Raw genomic sequence first — 25,000 nt, forward strand, 5'->3', positions numbered from 1 at the left:
GTAAGAAGACGAAAGTAAGGAAGGAAGTACGGAGGAAAGGAGAGAAAAGGAGAAGGAAGGAAGGACGGAAGGAAGAGGGAAGGAACGAAGAAAGGAAGTAAGGATAGGAAAGAAAAGGAAGAATAAATAAGGAAGGGTGGAAAAAGTGAAAGAAAGAAGACGTAAGAAAGGAAAGAAACGAGGGATAAATTTATTCTTTAAAAAGCAAAGCGTAACAACCCAGCCTCCTCCTTTAATGAGCAGGACTACGTTACGTTATTACGGACACGAGTAGGAGACAGACTGCACACGTTAAATACAGCAAGGGAAGAAAAGAAGGAAGAGGGAGGGAAGGAAGGAAGGAAAGAAGAGGGAGGGAAGGAAGGAAGGCAGGAAAGAAGAGGGAGGGAGGGAAGGAAGGAAAGAAGAGGGAGGGAAGGAAGGAAGGAAAGAAGAGGGAGGGAAGGAAGGAAGGAAAGAAGAGGGAGGGAAGGAAGGAAAGAAGAGGGAGGGAAGGAAGGAAGGAAGGAAGGAAGAGGGAGGGAAGGAAGGAAAGATGAGGGAAGGAAGGAAGGAAAGAAGAGGGAGGGAAGGAAAGAAGAGGGAGGGAAGGAAGGAAAGAAGAGGGAGGGAAGGAAGGAAGGAAGGAAGGAAGAGGGAGGGAAGGAAGGAAGGAAAGATGAGGGAAGGAAGGAAGGAAAGAAGAGGGAGGGAAGGAAGGAAGGAAAGATGAGGGAAGGAAGGAAGGAAAGAAGAGGGAGGGAAGGAAGGAAGGAAAGATGAGGGAAGGAAGGAAGGAAAGAAGAGGGAGGGAAGGAAGGAAGGAAAGATGAGGGAAGGAAGGAAGGAAAGAAGAGGGAGGGAAGGAAGGAAAGAAGAGGGAGGGAAGGAAGAGGGAGGGAAGGAAGGAAGAAAGGAAGGAAAGAAGAGGGAGGGAAGGAAGGAAGGAAAAATGAGGGAAGGAAGAAAGGAAGGAAGGAAAGAAGAGGGAGGGAAGGAAGGAAGGATAGAAGGAAAGTAAAGGAAGAATAAATAAGGAAGGGTGGAAAAAGTAAAGTAAGGAAAGAACACGTAAGAAAGGAAGTTCGTAGGAAAGGAGAGAAAAGGAGGAGGAAGGAAGGAAGGAAAGAAGAGGGAGGAAAGTGAGCTGCTAAGATTGGTGATTAACTCTCCTGTTGTCCTCGGTCTGATCTGAGCCATTTAACAAGTTTCTGTATCAGAAATTTGGGTTTCTTTCAACCAAATCATCCAAAAGTATAACGTGGATGGTTCCATACGACGCTCTTCACAAGTTAAAGAAATTATCTGTTCAAAGATTTCGGAAAAAGCTTCAGAAACGCAGCGCAAAAAAACGACGAAAACATCAACAAAGCACCGAAAAAAAAGTCTACAAAAACATCGTAAAAAGTGATAAAAAACTAGAAAAAAACCCACAAAACTGCCGGGAAAAGTGACAAATGTCTAAAAAAATAAATAAAATTTTGACCGAGAAAAAAGTTGCATGTTCAACAGGAAGACAACACAAGGGTTAAGGACACCAGCAGGAGCAAAGACCACACGTTAAATACAGCTGTCACTGGGGGGAGTCGAGAGCAGACGGGAGTCGCACATGCGTCACTTTGCAACAAGTAGCCTCCAAGATGCTAACGAGAGACTTCTGTACAAGTAGCCTCCAAGATGCTAACGAGATTTCTGTACAAGTAGCCTCCAAGATGCTAACGGGATTTCTGTACAAGTAGCCTACAAGATGCTAACGAGATTTCTGTACAAGTAGCCTCCAAGATGCTAACGAGACTTCTGTACAAGTAGCCTACAAGATGCTAACGAGATTTCTGTACAAGTAGCCTCCAAGATGCTAACGAGAGACTTCTGTACAAGTAGCCTCCAAGATGCTAACGAGTGAATTCTGTACAAGTAGCCTACAAGTTGCTAACCTAAGACTTCAGTAATGTCAATACAGTAAAAATGGACCTACATAACGAAGTTGGTTCACTGCTGGCTACAAGTTAGCAACCAAACACAAAGGCTGTCACTGGAACGGCGTTTTGAGCTAACGTTAGCAACCAAACAATCATAGATAGCTACAACATTTTTGAAATGATTTCCATCTTCTGTTAATGTATGTAGAGAAAATTTAAAGATTTTATATATTTCACAAATTTCAGTAAGACGCGTACGTTATGCCGTAAAACCGTTTAAAATCTGAGCACGCGCGACTCCCATCTGCACTCGACCGACATCGGGTTAGTGACAAAAGCAAGCAACGACAAACAGGAAGTGAAGTGGGCTGCTAAGATTGTTTTGTTTTTTTTAAACAAAGTGCTTAATTTTTTTGTAAACAATGCTTAAAACGGCAGCAAAGAGAACTGTACCTTTTCAAAGACACATATAAATGAAGTGATTAGGTTTTTAGCAAACACTGCAAGGTACTCTCCTCCCACATTCTTCACTATGGAATCCACTAAGTACAAAACTGGAAGCTTCTCGGCAGATGGGGCCTGGAGTAATAGAGAACTCGACAAGTTTAGAAAACAAACAGGGGTTAAAAATTACCAACATTTCAGAACAAAGTGCTTAAAAATTACAAGTTGACAGAATAATACAGGGGCTGACTTATCCCCCCTCACCACCCGCTGGGTTCAGTATTTTCCTTTTAAAAAAAAAATCAAAAAGCAAAGTGCCATTTCTTGAGGGGGGAAAAAAATGACATCTTGAGTTGGGAAAAAAAAAAAAAAATCAGTCCACAGTTCGCACTTATTTTGAAATCCAAAAAATTTAAAAAAAAAAAGGGGGAAATAAGTCCAGTAAATCCTTTCGTAATCGCACTGAAGTTCAGCTGCAAATGCGACCAATCGACAAAAAAAAAAAAAAAAAAAAGTCTTCAAAATTAATCAGTCAGTTCAGTATGAAGATTAGGATCCTTCGCCAAAGTCAGGGGAGACGAAAAAACAATGTCCGTGATGCATTATGGGTACAAAAAAGGTAGCCGAGTCCAGTCCTTGGGAACCTTTTTACCTCCAAAGAGGGCTTATTTCCTTAAACCACTCTTTGTACGTTACCCAGACGAATTTTTAACGTCACCGTTACACCCAGTTGAGTTTCTTTCACTCACACTCATTCAAAAATTTTACCCTTGACAAGTTTTTTAGTTAGAAAAACATACGATGACCAAGTTAGGGGAACAGGAGAAGTGATCTGTTAAGTTAGTAGCTGCGTTTAAAACTTACTTAAGTACGCACTTTAAGCAGAAAGTCTACCGTTAAGTTAACGGAGACTGTGCAGCACCAGCTGAGTAACGTTAACGTTTAAAGAAGCCGAAGTCACTCGGCCGTTAGGTCAGTAATGTAAAAACCTTTTCAGAGTCATACCAATAAATTACACTGGGAAATAAAAAATGACAAAAAGCACATTTCACATTTTTTATTATAACATTTTAACCATTTCAATGACATTTCATTTGAGTAAAAAAATTCAAGATTCACTAGATGATTTTTTTTAATGCAGAGAAAAGCTTCCGTTTCAGCCAGGCGGCAGAAGTGAAAACACCGAAAATACCCCGAGGCAAACTGCTGACTCAGCCGAGTTTCTATAGACGGCTTTAAACCAAGAGGCCACGTCTCCCGTGGTGAACAATGGCCGCCTGACAATACGTACCGACAATACCTCATCACCGTGTCCTGGCCTCGGGAGCAGATACACACAGACTGACTGACGGATGGTTAAAATACTTCTAGAGGCTGCAATGTCAAAATCCACCGTAACCATAGGCAATAGCAATAGCATAGCAAGCAAGCATAGCCATTTTTTTTTTAGACTTTTGTCGCCTTTTTAAATTTTTTTTTGGGCAATTTTTCTACATTTTCCGGGAAATTCTGTAGACTTTCTTGTCGCCTTTTTAAATGTTTTTTTGGGCATTTTTTTTTTTTTACGTTTTTAAGTGTTTTTTGGGCAATTTTTCGACATTTTCCGGGAATTGTTTTTAGGAGTTTTTGTTGCCTTTTTCAAGGTTCTTTTGGACATAATTTTTTTTTTTACTTTTTTGTCGCTTTTTAAAATGTTTTTTGGGTCTTTTTTTTTTTTTAAGACTTTTTGTCGTCTTTTTAAATGTTTTTTTTTTGGGCAATTTTTCGACATTTTCCGGGAAATTCTGTAGGCGTTTTTGTTGCCTTTTTCAATGTTCTTTTGGACATTTTTTTTACTTTAAATGTTGTTTTTTTTGGGCAATTTTTCGATGTTTCGGTTGCCTTTTGGTTTTTTTTAACAAATTTTTTTTTTTTAGGAGTTTTTGTCGCCTTTTTGAATGTTTTGACAATTTCTGCGACATTTGCACCTTTTAAGTTATTTCCCCAAAGTCTTTGCCTCCTTTTCCGACATTATAAGACTTCTAAACGGTAGGGAGGGTAAACCCTGCCGTTGAGACCTTTAAGACTTGTGTGTGTGTGTGTGTGTGTGTGTGTGTGTGTGTGTGTGTGTGTGTGTGTGTGTGTGTGTGTGTGTGTGTGTGTGTGTGTATATATATATAGTTTTAAAGTTACATGTTGATTGTCAGAGCAGACTATAAAGTTTTACCTTATCTTGACTGTGTAGATTGTCAGACATTGTCAGACATTAAGTAAGATCACTATCTAACTTCTTTAAGGCGAGACGTCTATAATAATTATGCGAAGCAGCTTTGTAATAAATATAAAATCACACATTTCACTTTAGGTTCAAACTATTACCTCTGAAATTACTAGAGCCAGATATTTTTATTGAGCCGATATTAATCGGCATTTTCCAAACTATCGGTACGGCATTTATAACGGCCGACAAATGAATATTTAAAAAATAAAATAAAAACCCCCTTCGACCATGTCCTGAGTGTTGGCGTTGTTGCGTAGTCTGTCCAGCAGAGGGCGCTCTGCAACCTCCCTGATGGCAACTCTGATTATTTTTGTCATTATTGTCTTTTTGTTCAAAGGATTTTAAGTTTCATATCTTAAGTTTGTATTTTTATTAATTTTTTAATCAGAACTTTAATGTATTTTGATGTTCTGTTGTGACAATAAAAAAATAATCAAACTGCAACTTATATTATTTTAGTGAGGACTCATAAGTAACTACAAATAAGTAATGTTAGGGAAATCGTTTGTTACGTTTCTGGATATATTTTTTAACCCTTCTGTTGTCTTCCCGTCAACCTTTATTTTTGCGACGTTTTTGACGCCTTTTTTTCACAGTTTGTTTTTGCTTTTTCCAACGTTTTAAATTGTTAGATTTTTCTTCGACACATTTCCAGCGTTTATTTCTACGTCCCATATTTTCTGATATAAAACTAATATTGAAAACGGGTAAATTTGACCCTAAGTCAACACAAAGGCTATTAAATATATATCGGCCGATATTTCGGAATAACGGATTTTTAAAACAAAATATTTGTATCGATATCGGCCTTAAAAATCCATTATCGGTCGGGCTCTATTAATTACCAATCTCTGTAATAGTTGGTATTAGAGCCGGGCAATATAAAGATATTATAAACTATACATTTACTTGTCATAAAACAGCTTACTTTAACTGCATCATAATTTAAATAAGGTTTATTTCACTGCGTTACAACAGCATGTTTAACTAAAACATTAACATTTAGTTCACATTTAGCACTTATTCACAAAAAGATTGTCCATAGAAGATGAAATCTACATTTTTGCTAAATCTACCATCAGCATGAAGAATTCTGTTACTGAAGTATATCGATATACTAGATATAATATCAATATATCGATACCGTGATATGAGACTAGATATCGTCTCAGATTTTGGACATCGTAATATAATATGGCATCATTATATCCACATCACTGATTATTATTTATCTAAAATCTCATTGTGTAAATATTTTGTGAAAGCACCGATAGTCAACGCTACCGTATCGTTGCGGTATCGATATCGAGGTATTTGGTCAAAAATATTGTGATATTTGATTTTCTCCATATCGCCCAGCCCTAGTTTGTATAATATTAAGAAGTCTGTCTGCTCTTTCTCCAACTCGTCCTTTATTTTCAGTTTGTTTGTGTTCCTATATCCTTCTGTTACGGTACGTTTGTTCCAGGTAAACTAATAAAAAACGCACATTGACTTTGTCCGTTAGGGTCGAAGTGTAACTTCTTATCGCTGGATGACGCTGGAGTTCAACGCTCCGTTGTAATATACACATTTAGGACATTTTGTTGTTTAAATAAAAAGGTGTTGTTGAGCTTGAAGGCCGTGTTACACTTCAGAAACATACGAGCTATAATTAGACCGAGTCAGAGCCGGAGCCGGATTTCTATTTCTGTTGAACATTGCGAGCAGCTTTAAACCGGAGGAGTCAAAGTCTGTTTGAGTTTATTAACTCGGCCAGAAAGAAAGGCTGATTCTTGCTTTAGTTGCTCCTGAACTTTGGACTTCATTACCCACGACCACTCACCCTCTTTTCTACATGCTAATCATCCCAAAATCATCTTGCACACTACTTTGCACAATTACTTTCTGCACTTCACATCGAACTCCATGTGTACTTGTCTTGATGTTATGTCTTATTTGTAGGGGGTGTAAGAAAAAACCCAATACACTTGAGTATCGCGATATTTTATTTTGCAGTACTGTATCGATTTTCAAAAACATATTTTTTAAACATTCAAAAATATTCATGTAAGATAGTGGTTCACGTTTTATGTTGTGTTTAAACCCCCTACCGCTAGATGGCTATGCTGAGACACACGACTAGTGTCCTCGCCTAGCAGTGCCTAACAGTGACTTGCAGCGCTTAACAGTACCTAACAGTGCCTAGCAGCGCCTAACAGCGCCAAGCAGTGCCTAACAGTGACTAGCAGCGCCTAACAGTACCTAACAGCGCCTAGCAGTGACTAGCAGCGCCTAACAGTACCTAACAGTACCTAACAGTGCCTAGCAGCGCCAAGCAGTGCCTAGCAGTGACTAGCAGCGCCTAACAGTACCTAACAGTACCTAACAGTGACTAGCAGCGCCTAACAGTACCTAACAGCGCCTAGCAGTGACTAGCAGCGCCTAACAGTACCTAACAGTGCCTAGCAGCGCCTAACAGCGCCAAGCAGTGCCTAACAGTGACTAGCAGCGCCTAACAGTACCTAACAGCGCCTAGCAGTGACTAGCAGCGCCTAACAGTACCTAACAGTACCTAACAGTGCCTAGCAGCGCCAAGCAGTGCCTAACAGTGACTAGCAGCGCCTAACAGTACCTAACAGTGCCTAACAGCGCCAAGCAGTGCCTAACTGTGCCTAGCAGGGCATAACAGCGCCAAGCAGTGCCTAACTGTGCCTAGCAGGGCCTAACAGCGCCAAGCAGTGCCTAACTGCACCTAACATTTTGCTAGAAGCTAACAACGTAGCTATGGCTGAACTTTGACCTACTTTATCATATAAACATTAGCTCACTAAGAACCTGGGAACCACAATCCCAAACTGGCAGCTTGATTTCCTGTGTACTGAATTGTTTACCTAAAGTAAACTTCTTTGACTTTTATGTACATCATGTCTAAAATTACACTTTAAAAAAAATCCCAATATATCACCTCACGCACAGTATCAAAATATACTGCAATATATTGAATGGTGACCCATGTATCGTGATACGTATCGTCAGATTCTTGCCAATACTTATTTGTATATGTATATATCTATATGTATATTGTTGTCTCTATAGTACAGTATGGATGTATATTACTATTTGTCTACTATGTTTACTACTACGTCTATTTGTTGTATGTATAGAGAGCTAACACCTACTGAAGTCAGATTCTTGTGTACGTACGTATACTTGGCCATTAAGTCTGATTCTGATTAAAAAAGCCCAAAATATGTGCGTAAAAAACCCACAAAAATATACCTTAAAATCTTCGCTTTCTCTTGATTTTTGTAGCTTTTTTTCAGGATTTAAACTTATTTTGCTGTCGTCTTTCTTCCTGTTTACAACCTTCCTTAAAAAGTCAAAAATACGTTCGTAAAACACACAAAAAAATACACTTTCTACGCTTTCTCTTGATTTTTTTTAAGCTTATTTTTTCGGGTCTTAACCTTAAATTCTCCGTCTTCTGTGTTGATGTTTCTAAATCTCCCATTTCTTCTGTTTTTAATAAATATACAAATAAAGTTACTAAGCAAATGAATAAGCAATAAACGGCACAAACTTCCTTAAAAAGTCAAAATCTGAGCCTAACAGAAACACAGAAGTTAAAATACTTCAACTCTTTGCTTGCTCTTGATTTTTGTAGCATATTTTTGGGGGTTTAAACTCAATTCTTGTTTGTTTAAATCTCACTCTATCTTCTGTAACTTCTGTTTTTTGATAAAAGGATCCAAATAAAGTTACTTTAAGTCGAAATAAGGAATAACCGTCGCTGGGTTGTTGGCGACCAAGTTTTCACCATTTTATTTCAAAGTTGTTTTTTTTACTTTTACCATTTTTTTATTGAATGACAAATTTGCAAAAACTATTACTGTATGATGGAGTTTACATATTTTCCCCTTCTTTTACCGTTTTTTAAAAAAAAGTTTACTTTTTTCTTCTTTTTTAAGTTTCATCCGTTTTGTTTAAAAAGTTCACGTTTTCTACACACAAAGTTTTTACACTTTTACAAAATATTTTACATTCGAGACAAATACTTGATTTCAGAATACTTCTGTTGGTTTATAAAGCAATGAACAGTTTATTTCCAATATTATTATTACTATTATTATTCATATTATTTATTATTATTCATTATTAATTATTATTACTACTACTATTATTAATATTATTCATATTACTAATATTATTACTATTTATTATTATTATTAATTATTATTATTAATTATGATTACTACTACTAGTAATATTATTCATATTATTAATTATTACTACTACTGTTATTAATATTATTCATATTATGAATTATTATTACAAATATTATTCGTATTATTATTATTATTATTATTATTATAATTATAATATTACATCTGGAACAAAACTGCAATACTTTTACGTCTATATTTTAAATCAAGTAATTGTTAATTTCTGACACTGCAAAGTAACTTGTTGAAGTGCGTCACAACCGACTTTATTTTGTCGCTGAAATGTGCTATAAATAAAGTTGCCTTGCCTAAAAAAAAAACAGCGTCTTTATATTATTATTAATAATTACAAAATAAAAGTGCAATGACAGATAATATACCTACATACCAGAGGTTAAGTGGTACATAAATTAAGAAAAATAACACAAACATGAGTCAGCAGTTCAGGCGATTAAAACTTTTTTTTTGAATGTATTGTTGAATTTTGTAAATAACGTTTTTTTTCCCCCCCCAGTTACTCAAACCGCTAACGGTAAGTTAACGGTATCTTACGGTGGATTTTAACGTCAGTTGTACACATTGTTAATGTCGCATAAGTTCGGCGAGTTTGGACCAAAAAAAAATAACCGTTAAAAAATAATTTCTTCTCGTTTTCAAACAAACTAAAATTATTTTTATTTAAAAAAAAAAAAAAAAGCAGAAGAACGTTTTCACTTATAATACAGACACGTTGCCATGCTACCGTCGCTAACCAGAACAACAACGGAATGTTAACGTAACTAGGTGACATCTCGTGCTTAGTTAACACGAAGGCGACACTAGCCGCCATGTTTTAGCTTCGTAGCTAACACAGCTAACAGGCCCTAATATCTTGTACATACATCGACACAAAGCAGCTGGAATTGAAAGTATTCTATATTTATAAAAACCTTGCTTATTTGCGCTTCAATAATTGCGACGATATCCTTGGCGAAGTTGAGGTTTTCCTCGGCCAGAATGGTCAGCATGTTGATGTGCGGCTTGCTGTTGAATGTCAGGTCTTCCAGCGAGGACTGGTACTCTCTGCAGGCGTCTTCTCTCGCCGCTTTGTCGTCCATCTTTGAGCTCAGAGACCCGGCGAAACCTACACCAGCCTTGTGAATACCATAACCATTGATTAGCAGGCAGTCCATGAACTCATGAAGCTAACTGTTCTGCCCTGATTCGGGGAAATAACGCCGCTTTTTGAAGGTATTTGTCAGCCGTTTGCCTTGTCGTCGATCACTCCGCCAGCTTTTCCGACGACAAGAAAATGGCGGCTGTAACTGACAGACCTTATACGTCACACGAGTTATATTTTTGCTGCATTCGAGTGGTTTCGAAATAATCGGAAAAATGGCTTTCCGAAAGGGAAAATGTAAAGTCGGAACAACTTCGAAAGTCTGCGATTTAGTTATTTTTTTGTACGTTATTTAAAGAACACAAGTAGATCAACACTCTGTAGTACATACTATTTTTTTTTTAAACAAAATATTTCTTAACTGCCTTCTTATTTTTAAGGTATTTTCTCACACACACACACACACACACACACACACGCACACATATACACACACACACACACATATATATATATATATATATAAAAGTTTGGGGTCTGCCTGTTCCTTATTGTGAATGTGGAATTTTCTAAACAATAACATAAAAACATATTTTCTCCATTTAATTTCCTTCAGAACAATAACCTGAAAACACGTCTGAATGGTTTTAGGGAATGTACCGGTGCAGCCACACGTCAGGGCCAAAATCACTGAAATATAGAGCGACAAACTGGAAATAAATCCTGTCAACATGTTGCTTAAACGCTCTGAGAAATAAAACACAACACACCCATGTTTGTTTTCCCCACACTACAACTTTTAAAGCTCGTGAACACACCGAAGTTTGACTCGGAAGAAACGACTTCCCCTCCGAAGAGCACTTGAAAGCAGCATAATGTCAGACGTGACGCAAGCACAGCCCCGGGGCCGGGCTCTTGGTTTTCATTGGTTCGATAAAATAACAGCCACACAAATGAGCCAATCAGTTGGAAGCAGTGTCAGTTTATTTTTTACATAACGACAGACCAGTTTCACAACATGACAGCAGCACGAGGCCGACGCATGGCGGCTCAAGCTGTAGTTTTGGGGGTCTATATAGTAGTTTATATAGTCTATAGACACACACACACAGACAGAGACACACACACACACACACACAGACAAACACACACACACACACACAGACAGAGACACACACACACACACACAGACAAACACACACACACACACACACACAGACAAACACACACACACACACACAGACAAACACACACACATATATATACATATATATATATATGTATATATATATATATATATATATATATATATATATATATATATATATATATATATTAGAACTGTCAAACAATTATTTTTTTATCGCGATTAATTAATCAAATGAATGCAAAGAAAGTGACTTTATGAACTTGATTTTAAGATTTGTAATTATTTATTTACTGTAAACAAAAGAAAAATGTGTGAATCTGTCATTATTGCACAATTCCTCCAAGTACCTAACTAAAAAACTAAAAATCCCTCTCCTTACCAGAGTCAATATAGTGTTTAGTAACTCCTAAATAATGTTGATTACTCACTGACGTCCAGTGATCACCGGTTAATGAGACAGCGTTTGCAGAACCGTGCAGCTGTTCCAGTGTGGCTGCTTTCTCCATGTGGTATGTGTGTGGTGAAACTACTGTCTCCCCCGACGGCAATGAGACAGGTCAGAACATGCCAACCGTAGTACGTCTTTAAGAGTCCTCTACGATGCTGACAGGTCTGTAGTTAGTTGTCACCCGTTTAGCCCGCTAGCGGGTAGCCTCACATTAACTCTACTACTATGCTTAGCTCGTAGGTGGTAGCTCAAGCTTGACGTGCTTCGGTGATATTTTAATTCGGCTTTACACAACGTGCATATGGCTTTCAACTTGTCTATGAGCCGTCCGGGAGTTTCTGAAATTATATTAAGTAAGAAACAAGGAAAAACGACGATGATAGCAGCTAGCAGCTGACCTGATGACAGCAGGGTCCCAGGTTAAAGCCCATGTTGCAGGTTAACCACGACTGTTGATTAATGGGTACATAAAGCACTCAACATATGTATATCATTGTTAAAAATGTCACCAAATAGTGTTAAAGGGCAGTTTTTACCGTTTTAGTCGTTTAGTGGGTTTTTTAACGCAATTCGGTGATGACGTCACGTTGGGGAGACGTGCTTCAGTCTAGTACTAGAACTATGGTGACTGTGTATCAGCCTAGTACTAGAACTATGGTGACTGTGTATCAGCCTAGTACTAGAACTATGGTGACTGTGTATCAGCCTAGTACTAGAACTATGGTGACTGTGTACCAGCCTAGTACTAGAACTATGGTGACTGTGTATCAGCCTAGTACTAGAACTATGGTGACTGTGTATCAGCCTAGTACTAGAACTATGGTGACTGTGTATCAGCCTTGTACTAGAACTATGGTGACTGTGCCTCAGCCTAGTACTAGAACTATGGTGACTGTGTATCAGCCTAGTACTAGAACTATGGTGACTGTGTATCAGCCTAGTACTAGAACTATGGTGACTGTGTATCAGCCTAGTACTAGAACTATGGTGACTGTGTATCAGCCTAGTACTAGAACTATGGTGACTGTGTACCAGCCTAGTACTAGAACTATGGTGACTGTGTATCAGCCTAGTACTAGAACTATGGTGACTGTGTATCAGCCTAGTACTAGAACTATGGTGACTGTGTATCAGCCTAGTACTAGAACTATAGTGACTGTGTATCAGCCTAGTACTAGAACTATGGTGACTGTGTATCAGCCTAGTACTAGAACTATGGTGACTGTGTATCAGTCTAGTACTAGAACTATGGTGACTGTGTATCAGCCTAGTACTAGAACTATGGTGACTGTGTATCAGCCTAGTACTAGAACTATGGTGACTGTGTATCAGCCTAGTACTAGAACTATGGTGACTGACTGGGATGAGGAAGAGGTGTTTTTACTGTCAGTGAAGAGCACCGAGTGAAAGTCAATGTTTTCTTTATATCTAGTGACAGTGATCATGTCGTTAGTTCAGATAAGTTCTGGTAATCTAGCTAGATCTAGAAATAGAAGGCATCATGCTAGCTATGGGCTAACTTCAGTCTCACCTGTGAAATCCCCCGACGTTGTAAACACATTTTGATTAGATATCTCACGTTTTGATGGACCCTACTAGCTCCAGTAACAACATATTTGCCTAGTGTTTATTTATTACTTGGATGGGGATGCTGTTCGGCTTTTCACAAGTTTAGACAGCTAGCTAACGCTACGCCGACGTTTTGCTAACGTTAGCGCAACAGCGTTAGCCTAGACGGCTAGATAAATATTACGACTGCCTTCGTTGTTTCCTCTATCTGCGTCCACGTTGTCAACATAAGACATGTGGCGTTAGTGCTCCTTTAGCTTCGCTCCTACGAGATGGGTGGGTTTTTGTTAACTACGTTACACACAAAGTTAACTGGCTATAGTTAGCCTGTGTTAGCAGAATTAGCTAATGTTGCGTAGCCAGCCAGCAGCTTCGGCAGTAGTTCCGGCGAGCTAACCACGACAGCTAACACATCCACAAGCGTCTCTATTTCAATCATCACTGCAGGTTGACTGCCCCTGTGATCTTTGCCGCCCCCCTGAGGGATCCTCGGACCCCAGGTTGGGAACCACTGCACTAAAAGTTCTGTTGTTGCCGATGACAGACTCAGATTCTTATTCTAAGTGTCTGACAACATTATGAAAGGATCCCTACAGAGATAGACCTTTTAGTTAAAGAGTAAGATCCTTTTAGTTTAACATGAAACAGCCCCGAAATCACCATCACCAAACTCCACCAGACTCCATGTAAATAATCAGGACTTTTAGCATCGTAAAACACACTTCATTCAAAGTGGACAGAAACTAAAGAAAACTATCAAAAGCCGTCTTGGTTCATCTTTCCACTGTTCCAACAATCACCACTCTGGTTTGGTTGAAATAAACCCTTAATTCACCCATTTACATGTGGAAATATGCTGGCTCTATACACGCTAAAAGTACTGATTATTTACATGGAGTCTGGTGGAAATATGCTGGCTCTATACACGCTAAAAGTCCTGATTATTTACATGGAGTCTGGTGGAGATATGCTGGCTCTATCCACGCTAAAAGTCCTGATTATTTACATGGAGTCTGGTGGAAATATGCTGGCTCTATACACGCTAAAAGTCCTGATTATTTACATGGAGTCTGGTGGAGTTTGGTGACGGTGATTTCGGGGCTGTTTCATGTTAAACTAAAAGGATCTTACTCTTTAACTAAAAGGTCTATCTCTGTAGGGATCCATCCCATAATGTTGTCAGACACTTAGAATAATAATCTATAATTTATGGGCTTTTCCAAATTCCAAGAGAGAGAGCGAGAGAGAGACAGGGAGAGAGAGAGAGAGAGAGAGAGAGAGAGAGAGAGAGAGAGAGAGAGAGAGAGAGATAGAGAGCAATGTTATTTAAAAAATCATCAAATATTAAACTGATCATTTTGAGTTCTATTTAATCAAAGTGTTTAATTTACTACATTTCTAACAAGGTTCAGTATTCAGAAAGCAGGACATGAGTTTAAAATAGAAACAGAATATTTAATTGGCTTTTGAGAATGTTATAGTTATGGGATCATACCATAGACTGTATATATTACAGTCTATGGATCATACATACTGTTATTAACATATATTCAGTTAATTCACTCGTCATCTTCACGTCTTTAAGACTCAGTTTCAGAAGATAAGATGTTCACAGAACGTGAGAAATGGAGAACCCTAAAGAAGCTCCTGAAAGCTGTTTGGAGAGGACAGAATAACATTAATAACAATAACAAACAAAATGTCAAGAGTAACTAAAGTAACTAGTAACTAAAGCTGGAACAGATGAATGTAGTGGAGTAACTAAAGTAACTAGTAACTAAAGCTGGAACAGATGAATGTAGTGGAGTAACTAAAGTAACTAGTAACTAAAGTAACTAGTAACTAAAGCTGGAACAGATGAATGTAGTGGAGTAACTAAAGTAACTAGTAACTAAAGTAAAATAGTAACTAAAGCTTGAACAGATGAATGTAGTGGAGTAACTAAAGTAACTAGTAACTAAAGCTGGAACAGATGAATGTAGTGGAGTAACTAAAGTAACTAGTAACTAAAGCTGTAACAGATGAATGTAGCGGAGTAACTAAAGTAACTAGTAACTAAAGCTGGAACAGATGAATGTAGGGGAGTAACTAAAGTAACTAGTTACTAAAATAACTAGTAACTAAAGCTGGAACAGATGAATGTAGTGGAGTAACTAAAGTAACTAGTAACTAAAGCTGTAACAGATGAATGTAGTGGAGTAACTAAAGTAACTAGTAACTAAAGTAACTACTAACTAAAGCTGTAACAGATGAATGTAGTGGAGTAACTAAAGTAACTAGTAACTAAAGAAGTAACAGATGAATGTAGCGGAGTAACTAAAGTAACTAGTAACTAAAGCTGGAACAGATGAATGTAGCGGAGTAACTAAAGTAACTAGTAACTAAAGCTGTAACAGATGAATGTAGCGGAGTAACTAAAGTAACTAGTAACTAAAGCTGTAACAAATGAATGTAGCGGAGTAACTAAAGTAACTAGTAACTAAAGTAACTAGTAACTAAAGCTGTAACAGATGAATGTAGCGGAGTAACTAAAGTAACTAGTAACTAAAGCTGTAACAGATGAACGTAGCGGAGTAACTAAAGTAACTAGTAACTAAAGCTGTAACAGATGAATGTAGCGGAGTAACTAAAGTAACTAGTAACTAAAGTAACTAGTAACTAAAGTAACTAGTAACTAAAGCTGTAACAGATGAATGTAGTGGAGTAACTAAAGTAACTAGTAACTAAAGTAACTAGTAACTAAAGCTGTAACAGATGAATGTAGCGGAGTAACTAAAGTAACTAGTAACTAAAGTAACTAGTAACTAAAGCTGTAACAGATGAATGTAGCGGAGTAACTAAAGTAACTAGTAACTAAAGTAACTAGTAACTAAAGTAACTAGTAACTAAAGCTGTAACAGATGAATGTAGTGGAGTAACTAAAGTAACTAGTAACTAAAGTAACTACTAACTAAAGCTGTAACAGATGAATGTAGTTCAGTAACTAAAGTAACTAGTAACTAAAGTAACTAGTAACTAAAGGCTGTAACAGATGAATGTAGCGGAGTAACTAAAGTAACTAGTAACTAAAGCTGTAACAGATGAATGTAGCGGAGTAACTAAAGTAACTAGTAACTAAAGCTGTAACAGATGAATGTAGCGGAGTAACTAAAGTAACTAGTAACTAAAGTAACTAGTAACTAAAGCTGTAACAGATGAATGTAGCGGAGTAACTAAAGTAACTAGTAACTAAAGCTGTAACAGATGAACGTAGCGGAGTAACTAAAGTAACTAGTAACTAAAGCTGTAACAGATGAATGTAGCGGAGTAACTAAAGTAACTAGTAACTAAAGTAACTAGTAACTAAAGTAACTAGTAACTAAAGCTGTAACAGATGAATGTAGTGGAGTAACTAAAGTAACTAGTAACTAAAGCTGGAACAGATGAATGTAGCGGAGTAACTAAAGTAACTAGTAACTAAAGTAACTACTAACTAAAGCAGTAACAGATGAATGTAGTGGAGTAACTAAAGTAACTAGTAACTAAAGTAACTACTAACTAAAGCTGTAACAGATGAATGTAGTTCAGTAACTAAAGTAACTAGTAACTAAAGTAACTAGTAACTAAAGCTGGAACAGATGAATGTAGTGGAGTAACTAAAGTAACTAGTAACTAAAGCTGTAACAGATGAATGTAGTGGAGTAACTAAAGTAACTAGTAACTAAAGCTGGAACAGATGAATGTAGCGGAGTAACTAAAGTGACTAGTAACTAAAGTAACTAGTAACTAAAGCTGTAACAGATGAATGGAGTGGAGTAACTAAAGTAACTAGTTACTAAAGTAAATAGTAACTAAAGCTGTAACAGATGAATGTAGTCGAGTAACTAAAGTAACTAGTAACTAAAGCTGGAACAGATGAACGTAGCAGAGTAACTAAAGTAACTAGTTACTAAAGTAAATAGTAACTAAAGCTGTAACAGATGAATGGAGTGGAGTAACTAAAGTAACTAGTAACTAAAGCTGTAACAGATGAACGTAGCGGAGTAACTAAAGTAACTAGTTACTAAAGTAAATAGTAACTAAAGCTGTAACAGATGAATGTAGTGGAGTAACTAAAGTAACTAGTAACTAAAGTAACTAGCAACTAAAGCTGTAACAGATGAATGTAGTGGAGTAACTAAAGTAACTAGTAACTAAAGCTGTAACAGATGAATGTAGTGGAGCAACTAAAGTAACTAGTAACTAAAGTAACTAGTAACTAAAGCTGGAACAGATGAATGTAGTGGAGTAACTAAAGTAACTAGTAACTAAAGCTGGAGCAGATTAATGTAGTGGAGTAACTAAAGTAACTAGTAACTAAAGCTGTAACAGATGAATGTAGGGGAGTAACCAAAGTAACTAGTAACTAAAGTAACTAGTAACTAAAGCTGTAACAGATGAATGTAGCGGAGTAACTAAAGTAACTAGTAACTAAAGCTGTAACAGATGAATGAAGTGGAGTAACTAAAGTAAGTAGTTACTAAAGTAAATAGTAACTAAGGCTGTAACAGATGAATGGAGTGGAGTAACTAAAGTAACTAGTAACTAAAGCTGTAACAGATGAATGTAGTGGAGTAACTAAAGTAACTAGTAACTAAAGCTGTAACAGATGAATGTAGTGGAGTAACTAAAGTAAATAGTAACTAAAGTAACTAGTAACTAAAGCTGGAACAGATGAATGTAGCGGAGTAACTAAAGTAACTAGTAACTAAAGTAACTAGTAACTAAAGCTGGACCAGATGAATGTAGTGGAGTAACTAAAGTAACTAGTAACTAAAGCTGGAACAGATGAATGTAGGGGAGTAACTAAAGTAACTAGTAACTAAAGCTGGAACAGATGAATGTAGCGGAGTAACTAAAGTAACTAGTAACTAAAGCTGGAACAGATGAATATAGTGGAGTAACTAAAGTAACTAGTAACTAAAGTAACTAGTAACTAAAGCTGTAACAGATGAATGTAGTGGAGTAACTAAAGTAACTAGTAACTAAAGTAACTAGTAACTAAAGCTGTAACAGATGAATGTAGCGGAGTAACTAAAGTAACTAGTAACTAAAGCTGTAACAGATGAATGTAGTGGAGTAACTAAAGTAACTAGTAACTAAAGTAACTAGTAACTAAAGCTGTAACAGATGAATGTAGCGGAGTAACTAAAGTAACTAGTAACTAAAGCTGTAACAGATGAATGTAGGGGAGTAACTAAAGTAACTAGTAACTAAAGTAACTAGTAACTAAAGCTGTAACAGATGAATCTGGTGGAGTAACTAAAGTAACTAGTAACTAAAGTAACTAGTAACTAAAGCTATAACAGATGAATGTAGCGGAGTAACTAAAGTAACTAGTAACTAAAGTAACTAGTAACTAAAGCTGTAACAGATGAATGGAGTGGAGTAACTAAAGTAACTAGTAACTAAAGCTGTAACAGATGAATGTAGTGGAGTAACTAAAGTAACTAGTAACTAAAGTAACTAGTAACTAAAGTAACTAGTAACTAAAGCTGGAACAGATGAATGTAGCGGAGTAACTAAAGTAACTAGTAACTAAAGTAACTAGTAACTAAAGCTGGACCAGATGAATGTAGTGGAGTAACTAAAGTAACTAGTTACTAAAGTAACTAGTAACTAAAGCTGTAACAGATGAATGGAGTGGAGTAACTAAAGTAACTAGTAACTAAAGCTGTAACAGATGAATGTAGTGGAGTAACTAAAGTAACTAGTAACTAAAGTAACTAGTAACTAAAGTAACTAGTAACTAAAGCTGGAACAGATGAATGTAGCGGAGTAACTAAAGTAACTAGTAACTAAAGTAACTAGTAACTAAAGCTGGACCAGATGAATGTAGTGGAGTAACTAAAGTAACTAGTAACTAAAGCTGGAACAGATGAATGTAGGGGAGTAACTAAAGTAACTAGTTACTAAAGTAACTAGTAACTAAAGCTGGAACAGATGAATGTAGCGGAGTAACTAAAGTAACTAGTAACTAAAGCTGGAACAGATGAATGTAGCGGAGTAACTAAAGTAACTAGTAACTAAAGCTGGAACAGATGAATATAGTGGAGTAACTAAAGTAACTAGTAACTAAAGCTGTAACAGATGAATGTAGTGGAGTAACTACAGTAACTAGTAACTAAAGTAACTAGTAACTAAAGCTGTAACAGATGAATGTAGCGGAGTAACTAAAGTAACTAGTAACTAAAGCTGTAACAGATGAATGTAGTGGAGTAACTAAAGTAACTAGTAACTAAAGTAACTAGTAACTAAAGCTGTAACAGATGAATGTAGTGGAGTAACTGAAGTAACTAGTAACTAAAGCTGGAACAGATGAATGTAGTGGAGTAACTAAAGTAACTAGTAACTAAAGTAACTAGTAACTAAAGCTGTAACAGATGAATGTAGGGGAGTAACTAAAGTAACTAGTTACTAAAGTAACTAGAAACTAAAGCTGGAACAGATGAATGTAGCGGAGTAACTAAAGTAACTAGTAACTAAAGTAACTAGTAACTAAAGCTGGAACAGATGAATGTAGTCGAGTAACTAAAGTAACTAGTAACTAAAGCTGGAACAGATGAATGTAGCGGAGTAACTAAAGTAACTAGTTACTAAAGCTGTAACAGATGAATGTAGGGGAGTAACTAAAGTAACTAGTTACTAAAGTAACTAGTAACTAAAGCTGGAACAGATGAATGTAGTGGAGTAACTAAAGTAACTAGTAACTAAAGCTGTAACAGATGAATGTAGTGGAGTAACTAAAGTAACTAGTTACTAAAGTAACTAGTAACTAAAGCTGGAACAGATGAATGTAGTGGAGTAACTAAAGTAACTAGTAACTAAAGCTGGAACAGATGAATGTAGTGGAGTAACTAAAGTAACTATTAACTAAAGCTGGAACAGATGAATGTAGTGGAGTAACTAAAGTAACTAGTAACTAAAGCTGTAACAGATGAATGTAGTGGAGTAACTAAAGTAACTAGTAACTAAAGTAACTAGTAACTAAAGCTGGAACAGATGAATGTAGCGGAGTAACTAAAGTAACTAGTAACTAAAGTAACTAGTAACTAAAGTAACTAGTAACTAAAGCTGGAACAGATGAATGTAGTGGAGTAACTAAAGTAACTATTAACTAAAGCTGGAACAGATGAATGTAGTGGAGTAACTAAAGTAACTAGTAACTAAAGCTGTAACAGATGAATGTAGTGGAGTAACTAAAGTAACTAGTAACTAAAGTAACTAGTAACTAAAGCTGGAACAGATGAATGTAGCGGAGTAACTAAAGTAACTAGTAACTAAAGTAACTAGTAACTAAAGTAACTAGTAACTAAAGCTGTAACAGATGAATGTAGTGGAGTAACTAAAGTAACTAGTAACTAAAGTAACTAGTAACTAAAGCTGGAACAGATGAATGTAGTGGAGTAACTGAAGTAACTAGTAACTAAAGTAACTAGTAACTAAAGCTGGAACAGATGAATGTAGCGGAGTAATTAAAGTAACTAGTAACTAAAGTAACTAGTAACTAAAGCTGTAACAGATGAATGTAGTGGAGTAACTAAAGTAACTAGTAACTAAAGTAACTAGTAACTAAAGCTGGAACAGATGAATGTAGCGGAGTAACTAAAGTAACTAGTAACTAAAGTAACTAGTAACTAAAGCTGGAACAGATGAATGTAGCGGAGTAACTAAAGTAACTAGTAACTAAAGTAACTAGTAACTAAAGCTGGAACAGATGAATGTAGCGGAGTAACTAAAGTAACTAGTAACTAAAGCTGGAACAGATGAATGTAGCGGAGTAAAAGGTAGAAAGTGGCATGAAGAGAAAAGACTCAAGTAAAGTACAAGTACCTCAACATTTGGACTCCAGTACAGTACTGGATAACGATATATGGGTTAAGCCAAAATTGCGTATTTTTGTAATGATAAAACCAGAATATGGCAGTGAGAATTATGTTGTATATAATTTGTCAACAAGGCAAAGATCTTTATGTGCTCACGTGAGATCTGGGGTTATACCTTTGACTGTTGAAACAGGACGAGATGTTAATGTAGAAGAGGAAAAACAGATCTGTCCCATGTGTTTGAATGATATAGAAAATGAGTTCCATTTTGTTTTCTATTGTCCTTTTTATTGTGAACAGCGTGACTTTTTGTTTCGTAGGATAAAGGCAGAGATTGACTTGGTAAATATGGATGATGCACAAAGACTGAGATGTCTGTTCACTTATGAAACATATAAATTAGCCAATTACCTTGATAAAAGAGGAAAAAAGCTCTTTATCGAGATGAATTGTAGATGAGAATTTGTTGTTTGTGTGTGGTGTGTGTGTATATGTATATCTATGTATGTATGTATGTGTTTGTATATGCATATATTTGTATTCATGTATTCCTCCAAATGATTTGTATATGTGACAGGAAGATGTCTGTTAAATAAGTAATTTTGTGGTGTCTTGTAATCATGTGGGATAGGCCAAAATGTTTGGCATGACACAGAAATAAAACATAACTAACTAACTGGAGAAAATTTACTTAGTTACATTTCATCACTGTTTATGCCCCACAGTTGAACAGTTGTTTAGAAATGATCATAGAACAATACCTAGCTGTTGTTGCTTCAGCTGTGCTGCTTGTTCTGCAAAAACAGAGAAAAAACTGTGTGAACTTCATTTTACTGCACCTTCCGTTTCTTTGGACATTGCTCTAGAGCTGCAAAGATTACTGGATTAGTTATCAACTATTAAATTAATCTCCCACTATTTTGGAAACACTGATCCATATTTTGCACAATTTTCTAACATTTTAGAGATCAAACAGCTAATCCGTCCATCCAGAAAATAATCCACAAATTATTCCACCATGAATCGGTAGTTGTAGCCCTGCTTTGCTCTAATACATAGAAAAATACTACCTTGAGTCTGCAACCTCATGTCCGCCTTCAGTTGAACCAACAAGGCAGTCATCTCTCTCAGCGCAGCGTAGATGTCTTGAGGAAAACTCTTCTGATAATCGGTACATTCACTTGGGGAGACGGCGCCGAGCAGCAGCCACAGCGTAAAACTCACAGAGATCTTCATTCTCACACTGGCAGCTTACTGTTGAACTGTGCCGTCTGTAAACCTGTGTGAGCTTTATGTAGAAGCCTACAGCAACAAAAAAGGCTGTGTGTGAACACAAATCAATCGTACTTTGCATGATTTAGGGTGAAACGTCATTATGAAGAACAAAGATGGGAACCAGTTTATTTTAATGTTACACTTAATTCCCTGTACAAGCAGAACATGATGCATATGAATACATTTTTAAAGGGTAACTTCTGTATTTTTCAAACTTTATTTCCCCATGTTTTTGTGCCTGTGATGGCCCTCCTGCTAGAGCTGGGCCTGCTGTGTGTCGGTCACTTGTCAGTGTTTTTCTCTGCTACGTTGCAGCTCCATGGGCGGCAGAGATGGAGACTCGAGTCTGAGAGTCGGACTCGAGTCGCACTTAAGTCGCACAAACAGCTGACTTCAGACTTGACTCGGACTCGAGATTTGAGACTCATCAACAACCTGTTTTCATGCAATTATTGCTTTTTTAATCTAAATTAATTCATGTATTCTATTTTCTGTTATTGGAGCATATACATTGGGGAAACGTATGACGAGCTGCATGTCCCCTGTCCTCTGCCATAATGTGCAACGTAACGCATGAGCTATGCCTCATGTGCGCCTCACATATCAAAAAAAGCATTGAGGATGGCGACACCAAGTCCTCCTGGAGTTGTACCTTTTGTCATTAGTTTTGCTTTCAATAACTTGGTAAACAGTGGCAGTAAGCTAACAGCTACATGCAAGGTGTGTGTGATGCCAGATCAACAACGTGGAACTTCATCAGACATCTCCAAACGCACCCAGATAGGTCAGTCACTCACACACTAATGTGAAAGAGACGTTACATTTAGCATATATCGTCAGAGGTAACAAGCTAACCATCGCTAAGTGTTGTGCTAATGCTGGGAACAGGCAGATTGTATCTTTATAGTTGTATCCATATGATGTGACAGACTTAGGTTAATATTTCACCAGGTCTGAGGGCTAGAGGGATGTGGTAAGTAGCAGAAGATTACACGATACGATGTCTGATACCAAAATGTTGAAAAATACAGTTATGAAAATGAAAGAGTTCTTCCAAAAATGACTCGTGAACATCTCTGATGGGCAGTGCAACTGGAAGCACCTGGCCAGTCTCCCGGAGTCCTTAAGGCTGTCAACCCGCTCAGTCTGTCTCTTCATCCAGCCGGCACCATGCTTCTGTGGAGTCGGCTTCTGCCTGGTTAATAGTTGTCATTCATTATAACTTTAACATCCTTCGTTTGTATATTAACTTGTCTTGGTTACTCCACTGTGAGGTCTTGTTAAATTCAGTGATTTTAGTTGTTTTTGTCATGGCTCGTGAGTCAGGTCATGACAGTGTCTAAGTGACAAGTATTTACAGTAAGCGAGATCGCTGCAGTCGTAGCAGAAGACATCAGTTTTTAACCCTTGTGATGCTTGGATGAGTTTTTAATTATTTTTTTCGACAGTTTTTTTTCTTCTGTTGTGTCTTCATGTTAGAAAGCGAGACTGAACCGGACAACGTCCAGAGAATCTCATGTGGACATCGTACGGAGTTGATATGTTACAACAGCTCAACATTCTCTGTTTCTTCATACTGCTGTGATGTTGGGTTAGATTATCTGATTTCAATAAGTTAAAGTAGAAACAAGAAGAATAAAGAAACGCTCACAGATATAATTGCCATGATATATGTTTATTTGATTAAAATGACAGAAACAAGAGAGAATCAGAAACATTAATGGTGCATTCATGCCACCTGGGAATATCAGGAACCGCCCCCGTGATTACGTTGTCACTACCCGATGTGAGTCGAGAGCAGATGGGAGTCGCACATGCGTCATTTTGCAACAAGTAGCCTACAAGATGCTAACGAGACACTTCTGTACAAGTAGCCTACAAGATGCTAACGAGACACTTCTGTACAAGTAGCCTACAAGATGCTAACGAGACACTTCTGTACAAGTAGCCTACAAGATGCTAACGAGACACTTCTGTACAAGTAGCCTACAAGATGCTAACGAGACACTTCTGTACAAGTAGCCTACAAGATGCTAACGAGACTTCTGTACAAGTAGCCTACAAGATGCTAACGAGACTTCTGTACAAGTAACCTACAAGTTTTTTGCTCTTCTTTCAATGAAGGAATTTGGATAAAACTTGCGCGATAGCTACACTCATCTCATCCGTGGAAGCCGCCAGTCGCTTCTCGTTGCGTCACACCTAAACCCGCCTCAAAACCAATGCTGATTGGTCGGTCGTTTAGCGAACGGCTCCAAATTTTCTCTGTCTCAAGATGCCAGACTGATTTGCGAGTGGAAAACTGGAGCTCACGAGATCAGGACGGTCTCACGAGGCTACATGAACGCACCGTAACCACTTTATATTTGAAGGAAAAAAGATACCTGACTACAATTATTACTTATCAATATTTAGATGCAGATGAAATCAGAGCAAATCTATGAAGTGCTATATATGAAGACTTGTTTAAGACAAGAAAAGCCTGCGTGACTATCACATAGCAGCTGTGTCTCACATGGGGAACAGCAGAGACCCACTGAAGGTGGTGTGGTGATTTACGTTGTCATACACCCTACAGTTACCCGCCAGACGCACAAACACGACGTCTCCCACCTCCAGCAACACTGTAGCGCCATTAGAAGAACTCATAAAACCGACTGTCTCATGCTCGTATGCAATGAAAATATGCTCTGAGTTCCTGACCAACCAAGCAGCTGAAGCGTGGCTGCCGTCTCCATGTGCAGCGACTGTCCACTCAAAGTTGTACGCTCCTCTCACCGGGGCAGTGAACACACCTTTTAAATGGAA

General features: G+C 37.4%; 2 protein-coding genes across 3 annotated transcripts in view; both read right to left on the reverse strand.

Annotated features, from left to right (window-relative positions):
• pcf11 (PCF11 cleavage and polyadenylation factor subunit) overlaps positions 1 to 10,117 on the reverse strand; it is a 33,965-nt gene extending 23,848 nt beyond the window's left edge. The window contains exons 1-2 of one of the 2 annotated variants that reach the window (XM_031317383.2): positions 9,737 to 10,117; positions 2,352 to 2,477 (exon numbers count right to left, since the gene is read on the reverse strand). In XM_031317383.2, coding sequence (XP_031173243.1) covers positions 2,352 to 2,477; positions 9,737 to 9,979 — 369 coding nt within the window. In that variant the 5' untranslated portion in view covers positions 9,980 to 10,117. The remainder of the gene's footprint in view (positions 1 to 2,351; positions 2,478 to 9,736) is intronic. The other variant, XM_031317385.2, reaches the window with a different exon arrangement.
• A 14,584-nt stretch (positions 10,118 to 24,701) lies between these two features.
• Positions 24,702 to 25,000, reverse strand: part of LOC116062760 (complement C1q-like protein 4) — a 4,096-nt gene continuing 3,797 nt past the window's right edge. The window contains exon 4 of the mRNA XM_031317394.2: positions 24,702 to 24,987. Coding sequence (XP_031173254.1) covers positions 24,704 to 24,987 — 284 coding nt within the window. The 3' untranslated portion in view covers positions 24,702 to 24,703. The remainder of the gene's footprint in view (positions 24,988 to 25,000) is intronic.

Source organism: Sander lucioperca, chromosome 13 (genome assembly GCF_008315115.2).
Source record: "Sander lucioperca isolate FBNREF2018 chromosome 13, SLUC_FBN_1.2, whole genome shotgun sequence".
Classification (NCBI taxonomy): Eukaryota; Metazoa; Chordata; class Actinopteri; order Perciformes; family Percidae; genus Sander; species Sander lucioperca.